This window comes from Somniosus microcephalus, chromosome 28 (assembly GCF_052327205.1).
Source record: "Somniosus microcephalus isolate GS21.2 chromosome 28, FLI_Smic_1.0, whole genome shotgun sequence".
Classification (NCBI taxonomy): domain Eukaryota; kingdom Metazoa; phylum Chordata; class Chondrichthyes; order Squaliformes; family Somniosidae; genus Somniosus; species Somniosus microcephalus.
In genome coordinates this window covers 37,165,238-37,185,884 of record NC_141014.1, presented here as the reverse complement: position 1 = coordinate 37,185,884, position 20,647 = coordinate 37,165,238, and the positions used below count along the sequence as shown (strand labels likewise).

The 20,647-nt window shown below is 49.6% G+C and overlaps 1 protein-coding gene across 2 annotated transcripts in view; it reads right to left on the bottom strand.

The window, feature by feature from the left end:
• Positions 1-7,212: 7,212 nt before the first annotated feature.
• The window catches only part of tbc1d17 (TBC1 domain family, member 17), a 53,192-nt gene continuing 39,757 nt past the window's right edge, over positions 7,213-20,647 (bottom strand). For both annotated transcript variants that reach the window (XM_085969841.1, XM_085969842.1), the window contains exons 14-17: positions 20,093-20,190; positions 17,908-18,024; positions 15,517-15,603; positions 7,213-14,675 (exon numbers count right to left, since the gene is read on the bottom strand). In XM_085969841.1, the coding sequence (XP_085825967.1) occupies positions 14,445-14,675; positions 15,517-15,603; positions 17,908-18,024; positions 20,093-20,190 (533 nt within the window). In that variant the 3' untranslated portion in view covers positions 7,213-14,444. The remainder of the gene's footprint in view (positions 14,676-15,516; positions 15,604-17,907; positions 18,025-20,092; positions 20,191-20,647) is intronic.

Sequence of the window (20,647 nt, the reverse complement as noted above, 5' to 3'; positions counted from 1 at the left end):
TATTCACACACCTTAAGACAGTGCTTTTAGTAATAAAATCGTTCCCTGGAGTTTGGGCAATCGCAAAAGGTTTTTAAATGGCCACAGAAAGCTTGGCCAAAAGGACAAGCAGCTCGCAGCAAGGATGTCTGTGTATAAAAGTGGGAGGATCCAGCAGTGGCAGTCAGACCCGTCAATCAAAACAGGGAGGCTCCCCTTCTCTTCAGAGGCAAGGTCTGTTTATTGACTTAAGCAATTACCCACTTGAGAGTAGAAACCGCAAAACAATCGGCTATGTTTACACAGCCATTCAATAGCACTCACAGACAATGATAGACTGAAACCATGGAACGGATTCTGATTTGCAACAGTTTAAGAACTGAATGGGTTTAAATCACCCATCATTCTGGACAATAGAGCAGTTGTATTCGCTTTTGTTTTAGCCCAGGTGAGCTCCGGATGTGGGCGGGAACATTTCGGCCCCACAGTGCAGACACACTAACCCAGTCCAACCACTCTGAGTTAGCCAATCACAGCTTTTCTCTTGTGTGTTGGAACTTTTTGGGCGTGAATTTTCCAGACAGGCAAACAGCAGGGGGCTCACCAGGTAATTAAGATAGCTCCTGAGAAGCTATTGCTCTTTACTTCCTGGGACCACAGGTGAGCTTCTCTCTCTCTCGCTCTCACTTCGCTGGACCACGTGAGCAGAGTTTCTGACTCCTCAGCAAAGCAGCCTAGTAAGGAGTTAGGGATTGGTAATTTAGGGGATATTGCGAAGATTGTTTAATTAACATTGTAGTCATTTAATCCCTCGTTTTTACCGTCTGCATTCCCCCATTTAAGCAATTTTACTGTAATTACTGTGTTGGTGTGGTATAGTTTGATATTTTGATTATAGTTTCTTTTAGTTAATAAAGCTTGATTTTTTTCTCTCATCCAAACCACGTGTCCATTTTAATATCATTAATTATAAGTCCTTCAGTCAGAACTGGAAGGTGGGGTAGCGATTCGAAACCGCTGTTTGAAAATTGGTTTATTGGAAATTGGTTTACAATGTAGCAGCAAGGCTGCCTGACCAGGTGAATTACCGTAAACCAGGTAAAAGATTGGAATTGGTCAGAGTGCAGGCAAAGGCTGCAAGACCAGGAAAATTACCTTAAACCAGTTAAAAGAAGCCCCCCCTACAAATATACTTCTAAGTCAGGATGGTGCGTGACCTGGAGGGGTACTTGGAGGTGGTGGTGTTCCCATGTGTCTGCTGCCCCTTGTCCTTCTAGGTGGAAGAGGTCGCAGGTTTGGGAGGTGCTGTCAAAGAAGCCTTGGCGAGTTGCTGCAGTGCATCTTGTAGATGGGACACACTGCAGCCACAGTGCGCCGGTGGTGGAGGGAGTGAATGTGACTGCACTTTACAAACAATTTATTGGTTATAAAGCACTTTAAGATAGCCTGAGAACATGAACGGCAAAGTCTTGTTTTCACACTCAGTCCCATCATAGATGCAATCCGGCTATTGGTCTACATTAGCAGATGTCCAGTGGCATTGCTCCAGATAGGCGTTGGGCTGGAGAATGGCCGCGACAGTTAGCTAATACTATAATATGGCCTGTCCCTTTAAGGGCATTGGTTTGGCTAGCAAAGAGGTGGAAATAGGCACATCCAGGTCATGGTAACCGCTTGTAAACTCCTGAGGACACCTAAAGGTTTAAAGGTCTCTGGTGTCAGAAAGAAAAATTATGAATCACTGGCTTTCTTTTCTTTAAGACTGTTTTTGCAGATGTTAACAAACTGCGACACTTCGAAGCATGACGCCCCAGGCAGACGCCTTTTGTATGTAAACCTCCAGTGGCTTTGCTTGGGGTCAGAGTCAGAAATTAAACTTTTGCAAGGGAGAGGGAAGGAGAGCTGCGCATCTCCAGTAGAAATAAAGAAATTGGAAAGAAGTTTGCAACAGCTCGTCATGGCAACAGTTAGGTTATTTGATCTGTTCCTGGAAGAATAAGAAAGAAAGAACTTGCATTTATAGCGCCTTTCACCACCTCAGGACATCCCAAAGCGCTTTACAGCCAATGAAGTACTTTTCTGAAGTGTAGTCACTGTTGTAATGCAGGAAACAAGGCAGCCAATTTGCGCACAACAAGCTCCCACAAACAGCAATGTGATAATGACCAGATCATCTGTTTTTGTTATGTTGATTGAGGGATAAATATTGGCCCCAGGACACTGGGGAGAACTCCCCTGCTCTTCTTCGAAATAGTGCCTTTGGATCTTTTACATCCACCTGAGAGGGCAGACGGGGCCTCGGTTTAACGTCTCATCTGAAAGACGGCCCCTCCGACAGTGCAGCGCTCCCTCAGTACTGCCCCTCCGACAGTGCGGCGCTCCCTCAGCGCTGCCCCTCCGACAGTGCGGCGCTCACTCAGCACTGCCCCTCCGACAGTGCGGCACTCCCTCAGCACTGCCCCTCCGACAGTGCGGCGCTCCCTCAGCACTGCCCCTCCGACAGTGCGGCGCTCCCTCAGTACTGCCCCTCCGACAGTGCGGCGCTCCCTCAGTACTGCCCCTCCGACAGTGCGGCGCTCACTCAGCACTGCCCCTCCGACAGTGCGGCGCTCACTCAGCACTGCCCCTCCGACAGTGCAACGCTCCCTCAGCACTGCACTGGGAGTGTCAGCCTAGATTTTTGTGCTCGAGTCTCTGGAGTGGGACTTGAACCCACAACCTTCTGACTCAGAGGTGAAGAGTGCTACCCACTGAGCCACGGCCGACACTGACACATATATACATATCCCTATTCACTGCCAGTGGATACATAAATCTGTCTAGATGAACAAATTATTGCTCGAGGTCTTGGTATGAATAAATTATATAGAAATTACAACATAGAAACTGGTCCAACCAATTTGGGTTTGTCCTCCACATGAGTAGTGATCCTAATCCCAGGTGCCTACCCTGTTCTCAAATCACTTTATAAAATAAGGCATCCGTTGTAACCATTTAGAGTACATTAAAAAAATATATATAAAGACTCCACTTTTGAATCTGCTATTATTTAAAGCTTCACCTGTCACAAGTAATATCCTGTACGGAGCACCCAGCTGATTTCAGAAAAAATGACTTCAGAAGCTGTTGGAAGAGCTTATACTTCATCCTGTCTCCAAGCCGGCCTCTCTCCCTCTGCAAACTTGAGCTCATCCAAAACTCTGCTGCCCGTATCCTAACTCGCACCAAGTCCTGTTCACCCATCACCCCTCTGCTTGCTGACCTACACTGGCTCCCGGTCCTGCAACAGCTCAATTTTTAAAATTCTCATCCTTGTTATCAAATCCCTCCATGGTCCTCGCCCATCTCGATCTCTGTAACCTCCTCCAGCCCTTACAACCCTCCGTCATCTCTGCGCTTCACCAATTCTGACCTCTTGCACATTTCCCCCCCCGATTGATATGGTCAGTGTCAACTTTTGTTTGATAAGGTTCCTGTGAAGCGCCTTGGGACATTAAAGGTGCTATATAAATGCAAGTTCTTGTTGTTGTTTGACAAGAAAAATCAGTCTTTAATTGCCTTCACTGCCCGAAGTTTTCACTCAGTAAATTTCCGTTGGAAGTGCGGGGGGCTTCGAAGCAGTAAGTCTCGGCATTCTTTGCGAATGGCCAGTCCTGCTTCAATCATGAACATTTCTACAAGTTGTAAGCATAGCTCCATACTGGGATCTGTAGGCTATCACTTGTGTCTTCTCTCCCGAGAACAAGGGGGTCTAGACGTCTACATTAAACCGAAGGGTTCCAGCTTCTCGCAGACGTACCGCTCCCCAATGGAAATCATTGTTACAGATAGTTCAAAGCACAGAACTCATCACGTAGGTACATTTAATCATTTTCTTGTAAATTTTGTCATTCCTTTTAGGTCTTTGTGTTATGTTACAACCCTTACTTACAGTCAGCTGTGCTCAGTATGGTAGAAGATAGCAGCCAAGAAGGATATACTTGCCATAGAGGGAGTGCAGCGAAGGTTCACCAGACTGATTCCTGGGATGGCAGGACTGTCAGATGAGGAGAGACTGGGTCGACTAGGCCTGTATTCACTAGAGTTTAGAAGAATGAGAGGGGATCTCATCGAAACGTATAAATTTCTGACAGGGCTAGACAGACTGGATGCAGGATGTCTCCCCTGGCTGGGGGGGTCTAGAACGAGGGGTCACAGTCTCAGGATACAGGGTAGGACATTTAGGAGTGAAATGAGGAGAAATTTCTTCACTCAGAGGGTGGTGAACCTGTGGAATTCTTTACCACAGAAGGCGGTGGAGGCAAAGTCACTGAATATATTGAAAAAGGAGATAGATGGATTTCTAGACGCAAAAGGCATCAAGGGGTATGGGGAGAGAGGGGGAATATGGTATTGAGATAGAGGATCAGCCATGATCATATTGAATGGCGGAGCAGGCTCGAAGGGCCGAATGGCCTACTCCTGCTCCTACTTTTCTATGTTGCCAAGGAGAAATTTCAAAAGATATTCGCAGGGATTTGGTCGGTTCAGCTTCTCTTGTCCCACATTGCCAAGTTTTGCAGACTGTCTATGCTTGACGTGTTGGTTTTCCAAGTCTGAAGCAGTTCCTCATTGGATATTTATCTACCCACGCTGCTCGTACGTTTAAGGATACAATTTGAATCAATCAGGAAAAAGTATGGCAAAAAATTTTTGCATATAAAGAGGTGTAATATCGGAGGTGTGACTGACACAGGTGTAGACATTACTTACTACACAAGAGCAGGCTCCCCCGCCACCCATGACGCTGTTGGTGGCGAGTCAGAGATTACATGATTGCTATTGTGGGGACAGGAGGCGAGTTGGAAATTAAAATTCCCTTCTTCTTCGACAGTCCCTCGGCTGACTGGCTTCCACATTAAAAATGAGTTCTCAGGTGACTGATGAGTCCAATGCGGGACCTACAGTCTCTGTCACAGGTGGGGATAGCAGTACGCCGTTCTGGTCTGTTGGGGTTGTCCATGAGGCTCCGGACGTTCCAGGTCCTGAACTTCATTTTAAAGGGTGGAAGATGCTGGTGCGTGAATTCTTTTAACGTGGGGTGGCCGTTGCACACCAGCTACCACACGGGCTTGACAGAGCAAGGTCTTGGTCCAATGGCAGGGGATCCAAGACGATTGGAGACCAGGCTCTGCTACATCGACCTAGCACACTTACCCACTTCAGTTCACGAGCTAGAGCAGCTGCATACATGAATCTTTCTGCAACCATTTATTTTTGATTCCGCAGCAGACACAGAATAAGACTCGGGAGCTCCTAATCACCCCCTCTGAACCTGCCTCGCGACCTGAATTATAAAAATAATTTTTCCTGCGAGACCGTACTTCAATATTCCAAAATTCAGGGCCAAACTTGTTTTATAATAATTTGGAAAAACAAACCTATAACATGCTGTGTGTGTATGCAAGAAACACTGACATTTATACAGCGCCTTTCACGACCACCAGACATCCCAAAGCGTTTTACAGCCAATGAAATACTTTTTGAAGTGTAGTCACTGTTGTAATGTAGGAAACGCGGCAGCCAATTTGTGCACAGCAAGCTCCCACAAACAGCAACATGATATTGACCACAAAATCTGTTTTTTTTTTAAAATGTAGATTGAGAGATAAATATTGGCCAGGACACCGGGGATAACTCCCCCGCTCTTCTTCAAAATAGTGCCATGGGATCTTTCACATCCACCCGAGAGCAGACGGGGCCTCGCTTTAGCATCTCATCCGAAAGACGGCACCTCCGACAGCGCTCCCTCAGTACTGCACTGGGAGTGTCAGCCTAGATTTTTGTGCTCAAGTCTCTGGAGTGGGACTGCGAACCCACAACCTTCTGACTCAGAGGCGAGGGTGCTGCCCACTGAGCCACAGCTGACACACATGTATGTGGGCGCACAAGTATCTACGTGTGCGTGTATGCATATGTATATATCTATCTGTGAATATGTGTACACGTGTGCAACTATGCACATATGTACACATGCATGTGTGCATGCAAGTGTGCAGGCATTTGTGTACATATATGTGCATACATGTGCATGTATGTGTGTACACATGTGCGTGCGTCTACGTGCTGTGACAACAGGGACTGGGTTTGGCCACAATGGCCCATGTGGTTAAATAGTCAGGATCTATACTCGCACACAAAGAATAGCCAGTTGGACAAAGGCCGGTGATGTCTGTGGGGACAAACCAATGCCAGGACCAGCACGGACAGGAAAGGAGGGCAGGAGGCAAGCTGCAGGGAATGCAAAAATTAATTAATTAATTATCGGCGCAGTCACCCACCAGCACCAGCAGAGGGCAGTCAAAGGCTGCGCTGAAAAGTCTTTTGCTCAACGGGAATGCAGCAAGCCTTTGCACCAACGGGCAGAAACTGCCCGTATATTCTGGCAACCCAGAACCTCTGGTGTACGGCATTAGGGAGGGGATAGAAATGGCTGCTTCATTTGCTAATATTAAAATGCAAGAGGGGAATGCATCAGCAACTCACTGCATCCAACATCACAAAGCGAATATTTCTTGACATTCTTGGCTGATGATACTTTCACCACTGAAAGTATGATGGACTATTTCTGTTATTGTGTCTCTTTCCCTTACCTGGTTGAGTCGGTGGGGGGGGGGTGAGTGGTCCAGAACCATTTGCCGATCTCTCTCTGCGACTGGTCGGTAGGCGAAGGCACGAGAGATTTGAAATCACCGCGTCCTCAAATCACAGGATCTCCCAGCTCTGGCCGCTCCGGGCTTGTGTGCCGCTCCCCGGCAGCCTCAGCTGGAGAATCAATGTGCAAGAGCATGCGCGCGCGTGTGCGTGTGAAAGCGAGTGTGCAAGACGGAGCCCGTGACAGACCGAGTGAGTCCTGTGTACATCAGTGGAAGTGGAAGCAAGTGTACACAAGCGTGTGCGAGAAACAGCGAGTGCGTGTGTGTGTGTGTGTGTGTGTGTGTGTGTGCAGCAAGACTCAGCCTGCGACAGAGCGAGTGTGTGTATACCAGCGAGAGCAGGAGAGACGTGTGCGTGTGTGTGAGAGAGAGATATTAGTGTGAAAGACTATCTGTGTGAGCGCGAGAGATTGCGAGAGTACACACCAGAGTATGAGACAGTGGCAAGTGTGTGAATGAAAGCGAATTCCACCTGAAAACAAAGCTATTTAAAAGAATGCAAGATGCAACTTGAGAGAGAGGACAGCACCCGCCTGTGTTTATGATTAGGTCAGTATTTTTAATGTAGCAAATATCTCTTTTTACAGTCGTACAAGAAGAGGTTTCAAGGCAGAAGTCGACGCTGCAGCACAGTATCAGCCAGCACAGGGTACGCTCACCGAACCCTTCACTTCGCAGGATCCGATGCTGATCGGATACCGCTTACTGGCGAGGTCCCGTCCTTCACACCCATGGCAATGATGCATTACCTAGCTCACCAGTTTGTCGGGGGTGGGGAGCTGTCTGCAAAGAAGTGTCTCCTGCAGTGTGCGGCTTAAAGTATACAGGACTAGCCCTGGTCCAACTTGCACGGCCCCCAAAATAAATTGAATACAAGCAGAAATATTTACCGCACTCACGGCAGACAATGCACAAGGGTTGTGATGGGCAGTCTCTCTCCCTCTTCCCCTCACCAATGGTATACACCACTGCGTCTGGGAGGTGTGGAGGAGGGGGGGGGTAATTCCGCTTGTTCAGCGATAACCTCCAGGAGCCCACGCCCTCCAGCTTGGGTTGTACTGACTCGGGTGCGACTCCAGCGCCCGAGTGTTCCTGGACCTGCCCCGCCGGTGGGGCAGGTATCAGATGTCAGAGCGGAGGAGCGGGCGCTTGCTCCACTTTGCCCGACGGATACCGCAGCTGCACAAAGGGGAGGCGTCCCAACCAGAAGGTTTTGCATTGGTTGAACTAAACAGCCTGGAATGACATTTACCTTAAACAACACCAAACGCCTCACAATCAGTATCGACACAAGATTCATTACAGACACAAGACGTTCTGCGCACATTACTGCCAACGGGAGAACAGCGGGCACTTCCCGAATAGCGAATCCCGCTTCATTAAAAAGCAGAATCGGGTCCTTTCCAGGAGCAAGGATCCCACTTGGAGCAACTCGAGCTCCGCACGGGAGCGCTGTGTTACCAAGTCTCTCGTGCAGGGCACCGCACTATAATGACAATTCTCATCACGCTCATTAATATTAACAACCATGCTCATTAATATTAGCAATCACACTTATTAATATTAACAAACTTATTAAGAAACATTATGCAAATCAGAAGTGCTTTTGATCAGCCATAGAGTATTTATATCACAGCGCTTGGAGGTGCTTTGCTTCTGGTTAATTCCACAATCCAGACCCGATACAACTGATGTCACACCACCCACTGGACCCATCTGACTGGAAAATGATTAACCCGTTTCATTCATTTCTATTTGCAGGGCTATGGGGAAAGAGCTGAGGGAGTGGGACTGATTGGACAGCTCTTCCAAAGCACAGGCACGATGGGCTGAATGGCCTCCTTCTGTGCTTTAGGATTCTAATGATTTCCACCACACAATCCGCACTGCCCAAAGGCTTTCAAACGGGGGACCCTCCAGTGGGAGGTTGGTACCAATGGGTTCATAAAGTGCTCAGGATTATGTCCACCTTGGGCCGGGCCCACCACAAGCACGGCGCCCCGAGAACTCTGTACCCTACGACTGATTTTCCCGGTCTCGGTGGGTCGCCTGCGGAATTGCTCCCAGCAAGCCAGGCCTTGCGCTGTTCTGCAAGGACGGGTGCGTTAATGCCATGCGACGGGCAATGCATTATTCTGCTGCGGAGGCGTAGCAGCGCAGAACCTGGTGTCTCCCCTTTCAGCTCAGTGCTCGGTTACTCCCCACTTAGGGGAAGCGGTGCAGAAGGCAGCACAACAGTGACCACACCTCAAAAACTCATTGGCTGTTGTGGCTGGGGGCCAATTAAAAATGTCAAAACGGAGATTGATGGATTTTTGTTGGGTATTAAGGGTTACGGAATCAAGGCGGGTAGGTGGAGTTAAGATACAGATCCGTCGTGATCTCACTGAATGGAGGAACAGGCTCAAGGGGCTGAAAGGCCTCCTCCTGTTCCTATGTTCCGAGAGTGTACCCAAGGCCGCAGGATGTGCCTACTTACAGAACGTAGACTTCGCGGCCCTAATGCACAGGCCGCTTTACACATAGCTTCCTCTTAGCAGCAGAATAATACACGCTTAGCAGCAGAATAATACATCGGGCATTACAGGAAATAATAGGTACATAAAAAAAACACACATCTGGCTTACTGCTAACCCTACCGGCGTGGTCTGCTAGTAATGGTATAACATAGGAGAAAAAAAAAATCACTGATCAGCATAAAGATATACCTATATTTTACATTTACTGCGTTATTTGCCATTAATCAGCTCGATAACCCGGTTTTGATCACATCACAACCTTCAGCACGAGGGTCACGCCATTGTGGTGACACAAGAGGCAGAGGGTACACAAAATAACGGAATTAACCCTTTGCTGACATCCAGCTGTGCACAGGGGTTAGAGGTTAAAGGGCACAGTGTGGGACATGTTACAGGGCAGCGATTTGGCTCGGGGTGAATCTAATCTGAACCCTCAAGGATGTCTGCTGAAGCCTATATTAGCAGGCAGGATCCGATCCCTCCCCCGGATGATACCACCACCCCCTCCACAAATAAGTAATAATAACGGGAGGGTCATATTTGGATGATTTCTGTGGGTGTGATATTTACGTCAACGCAAAGGGTTACCTCACCAGAGAGTAACCGTTCAGGTTTCTCACATGTTGGTTCAAAGAACAGTTTACAGATTTGAGCCGCACCCTGTCCATTATCGTCCATTTGGTGCGTCTGCAAACAATGCTGGTTACTGTAGGTTACTCGCCTAAACTGAGCTTGTGTGTTAAATCAGGGTGAGGCAGGTCAGTGCTGGGGAATGGAAATTTCAATTTTAGGCACCCACTGCCAGTATCAGACACTCCCAGGGCAGGTACAGCACGGGTTAGATACAGAGTAAAGCTCCCTCGACACTGTCCCATCAAACACTCCCAGGGCAGGTGCAGCACGGGTTAGATACAGAGTAAAGCTCCCTCGACACTGTCCCATCAAACACTCCCAGGGCAGGTACAGCACGGGTTAGATACAGAGTAAAGCTCCCTCGACACTGTCCCATCAAACACTCCCAGGGCAGGTACAGCACGGGTTAGATACAGAGTAAAGCTCCCTCTACACTGTCCCATCAAACACTCCCAGGGCAGGTACAGCACGGGTTAGATACAGAGTAAAGCTCCCTCTACACTGTCCCATCAAACACTCCCAGGGCAGGTACAGTATGGGTTAGATACAGAGTAAAGCTCCCTCTGCAATGTGCAAACAATATGCTGTTGGTCCAATTGAGGAGCGCCTCCTACTACACGGGTGACACTTGCCATTTCCCACACCACCCATCCTGTGCCAATTTGCTGCCTTATTTGTGACAACTTTCTGTTGTGGCCCCGTTGAGGTGGATCGAATGGTATGGAATGTAATTTTTTAAAAAGGAGCCTCTTCAGGAAACCCCAGAGAGCTGGGTAAAAAAAAAAAGCAAACCTGCATTGCACTGAACATTCCCACCCAATTTAAACACAATTTGAGAGCCAAAAAAAAACTTACATTTATATAGCGCCTTTCACGACCGTCTCAAAGCGTTTTACAGCCAATGAAGTAGAGTCACTGTTGTAATGTGGGAAACGTGGCAGCCAATTTCCACACAGCAAGCTCCCACAAACAGCAATGTGATAATGACCAGATCATCTGTTTTTTTTAGTGATGTTGGGCCCAGGACACCGGGGAAAACTCCCCAGCTCTTCTTTGAAATAGTGGCCACGGGATCTTTTATGTCCACCTGAGGGGGCAGATGGGGCCTTGTTTTAACGTCTCATCCGAAAGACGGCATCTCCGACAGTGTAGCACTCCCTCAGCACTGTGCTGAAGTGTCAGCCTAGATTTTTGTGCTCAAGTCTCTGGAGCGGGGACTTGAACCCACGACCTTCTGACTCAGAGGCGAGCGTGCTGCCCACTGAGCCACTGGCTGACACAACCACATCAATAACATTTCACCATTCCTTCTGAATGGCAGAGTGGAAGATATATTTTAATTTGTAATGGACACGTTCGAATAAATGTTCCTACTACGTTGATAGGTGTATATTTTTAAACATAAATCTAGTGTCTATTACAGAGGGTCTTTCAACCGATTTTTAAATAGACTAAAGTCACAGATCATTAATGTACAGGTGCAAAAGGACTTGAGTGTCTAGTTTACAGCTTCCCCATTACTGAGAGTGATTCAGAGGGCGTCTCAAGGACTCAACCCCAAATCTGCCAGCTTCAAATGAACATACTTCACTAGAAAAGAAAGCTCGTGTATATATAGTGCCTTAACACATCTCACAAATGTCTCAAAGCGCTTAATTACTTTGAAGTAGAGTCTATCGTGTTGCTTAATATGCAGATATTTTGTGAAACAGCAAGATCCCGCAAAGAGCAATGAGGTGAAGGACTGGTTAATCTGTATTTGATGTTAAGCTGGCTGAGACATTGGGAGAACTCCCTGCTCTCCCTTCCATTAGTGCCGTGGGATCCATCACCCACTGCATCAGAGCAGGCAGACAGGGCCTCGGTTGAACGTCTCGCTCAATGAAAAGACGGCACCTCCGACAGGGCAGCGCTCCCTCAGTGCTGCACCGGAGTGTCTGGCCTGGGTGATGCGCGGAGTGGGTCTGGAATGCCCGTTCGTCAGAGTCAAGAAAGTCTCAACAACTTTGGTTACGGAGGACTGGCAACAGGTTGGCATTCGTGGCATGGATCCTTTATACTTCCGAGTGGAATGAAGGGGATTAAAAGGCGCTCGTTGCCACCCGGGAGGGGGGACAACGTAGGGTAGGGGTGGCACTAAATGAGGCATTTGTTTCACAAGTGGTAAAGCCTGTGCAACTTGGGAGTGACAAGCCCTGGGGTTAACCAGCTCGCCTTCAGGGGCACATTTGTGTTTACCCCACAGCTGCAAAACGAAGTGTGTTTCTGTCCTAAACAGTATCCTTTCTCTCTCGATAGCAAAATACTGCAGATGCTGGAAATCTGAAATAACCAACAGAAAAAGCTGGAAAAACTCAGCAGGCCAGGCAACATCCGTGGAGAGAAGTATAAAGAAAGGATCCAGGTGCACCTAGATCCCAAGAACGCAAATGGTATGTTGGCCTTCGTAGCAAGAGGGTTTGAGTACAGGAACAAGGATGTCTTGCTGCAGTTGTACAGGGCCTTGGTGAGACCACACCTTGAGTATTGTGTGCAGTTTTGGTCGCCTTCTCTGAGGAAGGATGTTCTTGCCATGGAGGGAGTGCAGCGAAGATTCACCAGGCTGATACCTGGGATGGCAGGAATGACGTATGAGGAGAGATTGGGTCGATTGGGCTTGTACTCGCTGGAGTTTAGAAGAATGAGAGGGGATCTCATCGAAACTTATAAAATTCTGTCAGGACTGGACAGGCTAGATGCTGGAAGGATGTTCCCGATGGTCGGGGAGTCCAGAACCAGGGGACACAGTCTAAGGATAAGGGGTAGGCCATTTAGGACTGAGATGAGGAGGAATTTCTTCACCCAGAGAGTGGTGAACCTGTGGAATTCTCTACCACACAAGGCAGTTGAGGCCAATTCATTAAATATATTCAAGAAGGAGTTGGATATATTTCTTAAGGCTAAAGGGATCAAGGGGTATGGGGAGAAGGCAGGGACAGGGTACTGAATTTGGATGATCAGCCATGATCTCATTAAATGGCGGAGCGGGCTCGAGGGGCCGAATGGCCTACTCCTGCTCCTATCTTCTATGTTTCTATATCCTGTCCCTCCTGACATGTAAAGCTGACAGGCAGCGCCGCCACGATTACTGCCGACATTAACTGAACGGCTATTTGAGTTTCCTCTTTCCACCTCCTGCACTGCTGAAGAACGCAGTTGTGGTCACACGGAATACACTCAGTGCCCCGCACAGTGCGAGAGCAGCAGCCATTCACCACACTATGTTACTGGCCACAGACCTACAACTCACCGGGTCCTGGGCTCTCGGTAATGGAGGGTGTGGTTATGCCTCGCAAGGGCAGAGCAACGGGGTGGAAAATAAATTTAACTGTGCAGGGGCTGGAAAAGATTCTTAAGGCAGAATACATTAAAAAAAAATCAATTCCCTTTTTAGAGAGTCTCCCAGTGTTGGTGTCGCTATGCTATAGTAGGCCCATCCAATTCAAGCTGATCAGGTCAAGCTCCATCTTTTTACGAAATAGGATTGCGGGGTTTCGCACTGATGTTTCGGGAGGGGAAAAAAACAAAACCAAATTGCACTATTTCCCCCCTCCCCGTGGAAAAACTTGACGTCAGTAGCCTGGACTGCAGGACTCACCTGCTAGCCAATACAGTTCGACGTTGTGGTATGCTCTTAGTTCACCAGCTCAAGAGGTTTCCCACGATCTGTGGCGGGCCTTGAATCATTGACCCTAGAGTTACCGAGTGCTGCAACCAGCCCTTCCCCGGACACCAACCCAGGTTTGGAAGGAAACATAGAAGATAGGAGCAGGAGTAGGCCATTCGGCCCCTTGAGTCTTCAGTTTGTTTTAAGTCGTTACAGGAACGGGCCCCCCATCACCAACGTTTCCCCCTTAATTTTTGGTTGCGGGGGGGTGGGATGCGCGGTCCCTTCAAGTGGCTGCACGGCTCACTGAAATTTTCACGCGCGCGGGGTTTCTCCCGTAGGAAAGCCGGTGAGCGGCCTGCGCGAGACCTCTAGAGCACCGTGCGGCTTAGCATGAACGCTGCCCACCACACTGGGTTTGTGCGAATGGCGGCCACTGCGCTGCGTTTGAATCCTTGCCATCTCCCCCCCCACCTCCCCCAACCCCCTTACCTTTGACAGAAAGAGAAGAGTTTGATTTCATTCGGGCCATAGATGAGGCTGGAGGGACGGAAGGCAAGAGCTGCTTTCCGTAATGTTTACTGCTCCCTGACCGAAAGACCAGCTGCACCCCCACCCCCACAAAATATTAACGGGCTTCCTCAGGAAAAAAAAAGTCTCTAAAAAAAGGGAGCTGTCTTCTACAATGTAATAATTAGTGCTCGACTGAAACTAAAACGAGTAACCAATTCCCAATGGTCTGTTAGCTTCCTTCAGACTTCCAACAGGCACTGGGAACCGTAACATAGATCACGCCCTCTTACGGTAACTATTCAGATCAAAGGTCAGTGAAGAAAGGATGTTGCCAACTTCACAGGATTAACCTGGTGGATTCCGTCTTGTTTCCGAAGCTGCTGTTGCGGTGAACCTCCTGCTCAAGGCTTTGGTGAGTGTTCGAGTGCCCTTGTTAAGGGGTCTCCCGTTGGGGGGCACTTACGGGCTCTGGCCGGATTCGGTGGTGCCGTCCTCTGTGTGCAAAATCTCAATGCTGCTGTCGGGCAGGCTGTGCGAGGCGCTGTCAGTCAGCTCAGACTCGTGCGTCTGGCTGGGGGATAGCGCTTGGGGGGAGCTGCCGGTGCCGGAGCCCGAACCGGAGCCCGAGCTGGGGGTGGGGGTGGTGTCCTCCGCCAGGCCCAGGATCAGCTGCACGCTCCTCTGCAGCTGCTGTTCAAAGAGAACAAAAACACAATGATCAGTTCTCCAGGTCTGTGGACAATCTTCACCGGGGAGATCAGGGCTCTGAGCGCATCGCTCATCGCGTGACACGCCACTCCCTCCCCGTCCCCCCTTCCCACCCCATCCAATTCCCCCGTCTCATCCCCCCCACTCCTCCACTGTCCCCTCAACTCCCCCACCATCCCCTAAACCTCCGGCCTCACCCCCACCCCTTCACTCTCCTGTCCCATCCCCTCCAATCCCCCCCCACTCCCATTCCCACCCAATCCAATTCCCCCACCCCGGGTGTGGACCCCCTATCAGATCACAGTTCAAGGTTTGATGGGCCCGTTGTTCATTTCCAATAATTTGTTATTTTAGATTTCAATTTACTTTCTTTAAAAACTCCTTTTTATTTCCCGGATTCTGCCTCCACTTCATTTTCTCCATTTTGGAAGGTATTTTTCTCCCCTACACTGCATCTTTCCCCTACTTACCTCCGCTATTTCCAGTCCCTTGGTGTCTTTTCACTGCCCTCTTGAAGTAATCCACTGGCTCCTCTCGGCGACAGCAGTCCTGATACGTGACTTCTACCCGTTGTTACCATCCTCCCCTCCCCAGGCTTTGTTCAGCCCTAGAAAGAGGCCTTTCCTTCTTTCCCCGTCTCTAGATCGGACCGGAAAAATTAACCTGCCTTTTCCCCTCTGCTGTGTATTGCCAACGTTTCCTGTTCGGAGTCACATCCCTGACTGGCAGGGACCCCTCCCGCACAAAGACAGACCGCTCAACATCGCAGCTACGGGAGAGCCGCACACTCTGGCCATCGGCACCCGCGCGCTCGCACACTCACCGGACAGGCCGCTAGCTGCTGGTAGATGGCTTCGGCCCTGCACAAGATGTCCTCCATGTTCAATCTCATGGTCAGCTCGTTGATGTGCTGCAAGAGTGAGAGAGGAGCTCAGATCCCGGAATCCAACCGCTCGGCCGGGGGGGGGGGGGGGGGTGGGGGGGCGGTGTGTGGGCGTCGCTTATGACTGGTGCGGGGAGCGTGCCGACTCACCGCGTCACGACCTGGTAGGGGGCACCGCAGTTGCCCTCGCAGCGATCCTAGCTGGACAGACGAGCGTAGGCGCCAAGGCAGTGCAGCGAGTTTCTTCAGCGGCAGGGAAGGTCCATCAGGGAGGGGGAGGCAGTCACCAACGTTCCCGCTAAGCTGCACGAGCGGCTGCGGAGTCATTTGCAAGATCCCGCGCCAGCGCAAAAATGTGAATTGGCTGCCCATTGGGGGAAGCAGGTAGGCCGGACGCGCAGGAGGCAGTGCAGCTTAGAGTGGTGAACCTGTGGAATTCTCTACCACAGAAGGCAGTGGAGGCCAATACATTAAATACATTCAAGAAGGAGTTGGATATATTTCTTAAGGCTAAAGGGATCAAGGGGTATGGGGAGAAAGCAGGGACAGGGTACTGAGTTTGGATGATCAGCCATGATCGCATTGAATGGCGGAGCAGACTCGAGCGGCCGAATGGCCTACTCCTGCTCCTATCTTCTATGTTTCTATGTTACAGGGATCGTTGACAGTCACCCAGCTCTCTTACCTCCCAGTGCCCAGAGCATGAGCGGCATAAGCTGAGGTCTGGGAAGTGAGTCAACCAATCTCTGCCTCCGCATCGCAGGTTATGAGGTACCAACAATGGAAGAAAATAAAAGGAGAAAACAAGGAGGAACAGACTAGAGAACAGACAGCATTGTCTAATGCTCCACCTGCCACCAGACAGACTCAAACGCTAGGCTGATTCCTGGGATGAGAAGGTGTCCTACGAGGAGAGATTGAGCCGATACTCTCTGGAGTTTAGAAGATGAGAGGTGATCTCATTGAAACACAAGATTCTGAGGGGGATTGACAGGGTAGATGCTGAGAAACATAGAAGATAGGAGCAGGAGTAGGCCATTCGGCCCCTCGAGCCTGCTCCGCCATTCAATGCGATCATGGCTGATCATCCAAATTCAGTACCCGGTCCCTGCTTTCTCCCCATACCCCTTGATCCCTTTAGCCGTAAGAAATATATCTAACTCCTTCTTGAATATATTTAATGAATTGGCCTCAACTGCCTTCTGTGGTAGAGAATTCCACAGGTTCACCACTCTCTGGGTGAAGAAATTCCTCCTCATCTCAGTCCTAAATGGCTTACCCCTTATCCTTAGACTGTGACCCCTGGTTCTGGACTCCCCCGCCATCGGGAACATCCTTCCTGCATCTAGTCTGTCCAGGCCTGTCAGAATTTTATAAGTTTCAATGAGATCCCCTCTCATTCTTCTAAACTCCAGCGAGTACAAGCCCAATCGACCCAATCTCTCCTCATACGTCATTCCTGCCATCTCAGGTATCAGCCCGGTGAATCTTCGTTGAACTCTCCTGGCTGGAGAGTCTAGAACAAGGGGGGGCATAGTCTCAGGATAAGAGATCGGCCATTTAAGACCGAGATGAGGAGAAATTTCTTCACTCACAGGGTTGTGAATCTTTGGGATTCTCTGTTCCAAAGGGCTGTGGATGCTCAGTCGTTGAGTATATTCAAGGCTGAGATCAATAGATTTTCGGACTCATGGGGAATCAAGGGATTTGGGGATCGGGCGGGAAAGTGGAGTTGAGGCCGAAGATCAGCCATGATCTTATTGAATGGCGGAGCAGGCTCGAGGGGCCGTGTGGCGGAGCAGGCTTGAGGGGCCGTGTGGCGGAGCAGGCTCGAGGGGCCGTGTGGCGGAGCAGGCTCGAGGGGCCGTGTGGCGGAGCAGGCTCCAGTTCTTATTGAAGCACATAGGAGAAAGTAGATCAGCAATGTTACTTAGTGCCAAGCAAAGAATGAATTGCCTGCGTATAGCCATATATAACATACGGATATCTCACCCCCTCACTGAGCCATCGAGGGGGACTGAATTTAAGTTAATTGAAACTGCAAGCTTGACCGTCTAGCGTGGCAGGTCATTGCACACTGGCACTGAACACCATCTTCCACCCTCGATAGGTGAGACAGACTCAGGTCCGTTACTGCCGGGCTCTCGGAGGCAGGTAGCAACCATCCTCTTAGAACGTATAGGAAAGTGGCACCATGGCAACGAGGGAAGCCTGAAGAGGTGAGGACAGTGCGCTCTGGTCACTGGGTTACCGGGAAGAGACTCAACGCAAAAAGAAAAACGGAGGGCTTTTAGAAGAGGGCAATTTTAACGAATTTTTGAGCGATCTTACCTTGAGTATCTCATTGAAGCCATAGTTGGGGTTCATCAGTGCGTCTCGCTCAGAGTCCAGGATGGCACAACATACCAGCAGGTGGAAATTTGGGCACGGCCGACCCGTCCATTGTACCTGGCGGCAAAGGGCACAAGAACAGAGCTCATCAGAGGCACATGCAGCGCAAGACCTGACCGATTAAACACGGAATCAAGTTCCTGGACGCAACAGCGCAGTCTAGGTTACACTACACAGCAGTTGCTTGCTTTATGGTGCAACACTCCTCACTGTAACACTGATATACCCCACACCCCTCACTGTAACACTGATATACCCCACACCCCTCACTGTAACACACTGATATACCCCACACCCCTCACTGTAACACACTGATATACCCCACACCCCTCACTGTAACACTGATATACCCCACACCCCTCACTGTAACACTGATATACCCCACACCCCTCACTGTAACACTGATATACCCCACACCCCTCACTGTAACACTGATATACCCCACACCCCTCACTGTAACACACTGATATACCCCACACCCCTCACTGTAACACACTGATATACCCCACACCCCTCACTGTAACACTGATATACCCCACACCCCTCACTGTAACACTGATATACCCCACACCCCTCACTGTAACACTGATATACCCCACACCCCTCACTGTAACACTGATATACCCCACACCCCTCACTGTAACACTGATATACCCCACACCCCTCACTGTAACACACTGATATACCCCACACCCCTCACTGTAACACTGATATACCCCACACTCCTCACTGTAACACTGATATACCCCACACCCCTCACTGTAACACTGATATACCCCACACCCCTCACTGTAACACTCCGATATACCCCACACCCCTCACTGTAACACTCCGATATACCCCAAACCCCTCACTAACACGCTCTGAATTTTTTTAATTATTCATTCAGGGGATGTGGGCGTCGCCAGTAAGGCCAGTATTTATTTTGCCCATCCCTAATTGCCCTCAAGAAGGTGATTGTGAACCACCTTCTTGAATACAACAGAGTGACTTACTAGGCCTTTTCAGAGGGCAGTTAAGATTCAACCACATTGCTGTAGGTCTGGAGTCACATACAGGCCAGACCGGGTAAGGACAGCAGATTTCCTTCCCTAAAGGACATTTCATACTAGCTATTTATTCCAGATTTAATTAACTGAATTGCTGCCGTGGTGGGATTTGAACTTGTGTCTCTGGATTACTAGTCCAGTAACATAACCATTAGGCTACCACACCCCTCACTGCAACACCGATACATCCCACACCCCTCACTGCAACACCGATACATCCCACACCCCTCACTGCAACACCGATACATCCCACACCCCTCACTGCAACACCGATACATCCCACACCCCTCACTGCAACACCGATACATCCCACGCCCCTCGCTGCAACACCGATACATCCCACACCCCTCGCTGCGACACCGATACATCCCACACCCCTCACTGCAACACCGATACATCCCACACCCCTCACTGCAACACCGATACATCCCACACCCCTCGCTGCGACACCGATACATCCCACGCCCCTCACTGCGACACCGATACATCCCACACCCCTCGCTGCGACACCGATACATCCCACGCCCCTCACTGCAACACCGATACATCCCACACACCTCACTGCAACACTGATACATCCCACACCCCTCACTGCGACACCGATACATCCCACACCCCTCACTGCAACACCGATACATCCCACACCCCTCGCTGCGACAGATACATCCCACACCCCTCACTGCAACACCGATACATCCCACACCCCTCGCTGCGACAGATACATCCCACACCCCTCACTGCAACACCGATACATCCCACACCCCTCACTGCAACACTATCGGATATACCCCTGACTAGAATACTCCTTTAAGCTCTGTTCCAATATGATGAGGATTACTCTCCCCATTTTTAAGTGATAACATTATATGTAAAACACCTGCTGCCTGGGTGCCAGTTGCCTCTTTAACATCATGGAGTCACAGAGTGCAATATCTGTATTGTTTAAAGATAGTCTCACAAAGCAACTGAGTCAGAACTGCACAATTTGCAAATGATTTAGACAGTGTAGGTGTGAAGATTAGCAATACAGCATGTCACGGTTTATAAATGTACAATACGCGGCTGAGAGAACTCACCTCCCACAGCCGCAGTATATCCGGGAAAGAGAACTCCCGCTTAAACCAGATGAGGAGCCAGCGGAAGCAGAAACACAAGTTTCCTGACTCTCTGGAATCTGGAGAGAGAGAGAGAGAGAGAGAGAGAGAGAGAGGAGAGAGTCAGTAGGAATATTGCTGCACAACCAGGGCAGGAGCAGCCAAAGGGCATCAGAAACAATCCCCCCACCCGCCTCCCACCCCAACTACAAAAGGACACCAGGAACAAAACCCTCAGCAAAGGGCAACAGGAGCAACATGACCTCTGAGCCAAAGGATATCAGGAACATCTACTGCAAACAGGGTAAACGAGCCAAAGTAAACATAGAAGATAGGAGCAGGAGTAGGCCATTCGGCCCCTCGAGCCTGCTCCGCCATTCAATGCGATCATGGCTGATCATCCAAACTCAGTACCCGGTCCCTGCCTTCTCCCCATATCCCTTGATCCCTTTAGCCTTAAGAAATATATCCAACTCCTTCTAGAATATATTTAATGAATTGGCCTCACTGCTGTGTAGCAGAGAATTCCACAGGTTC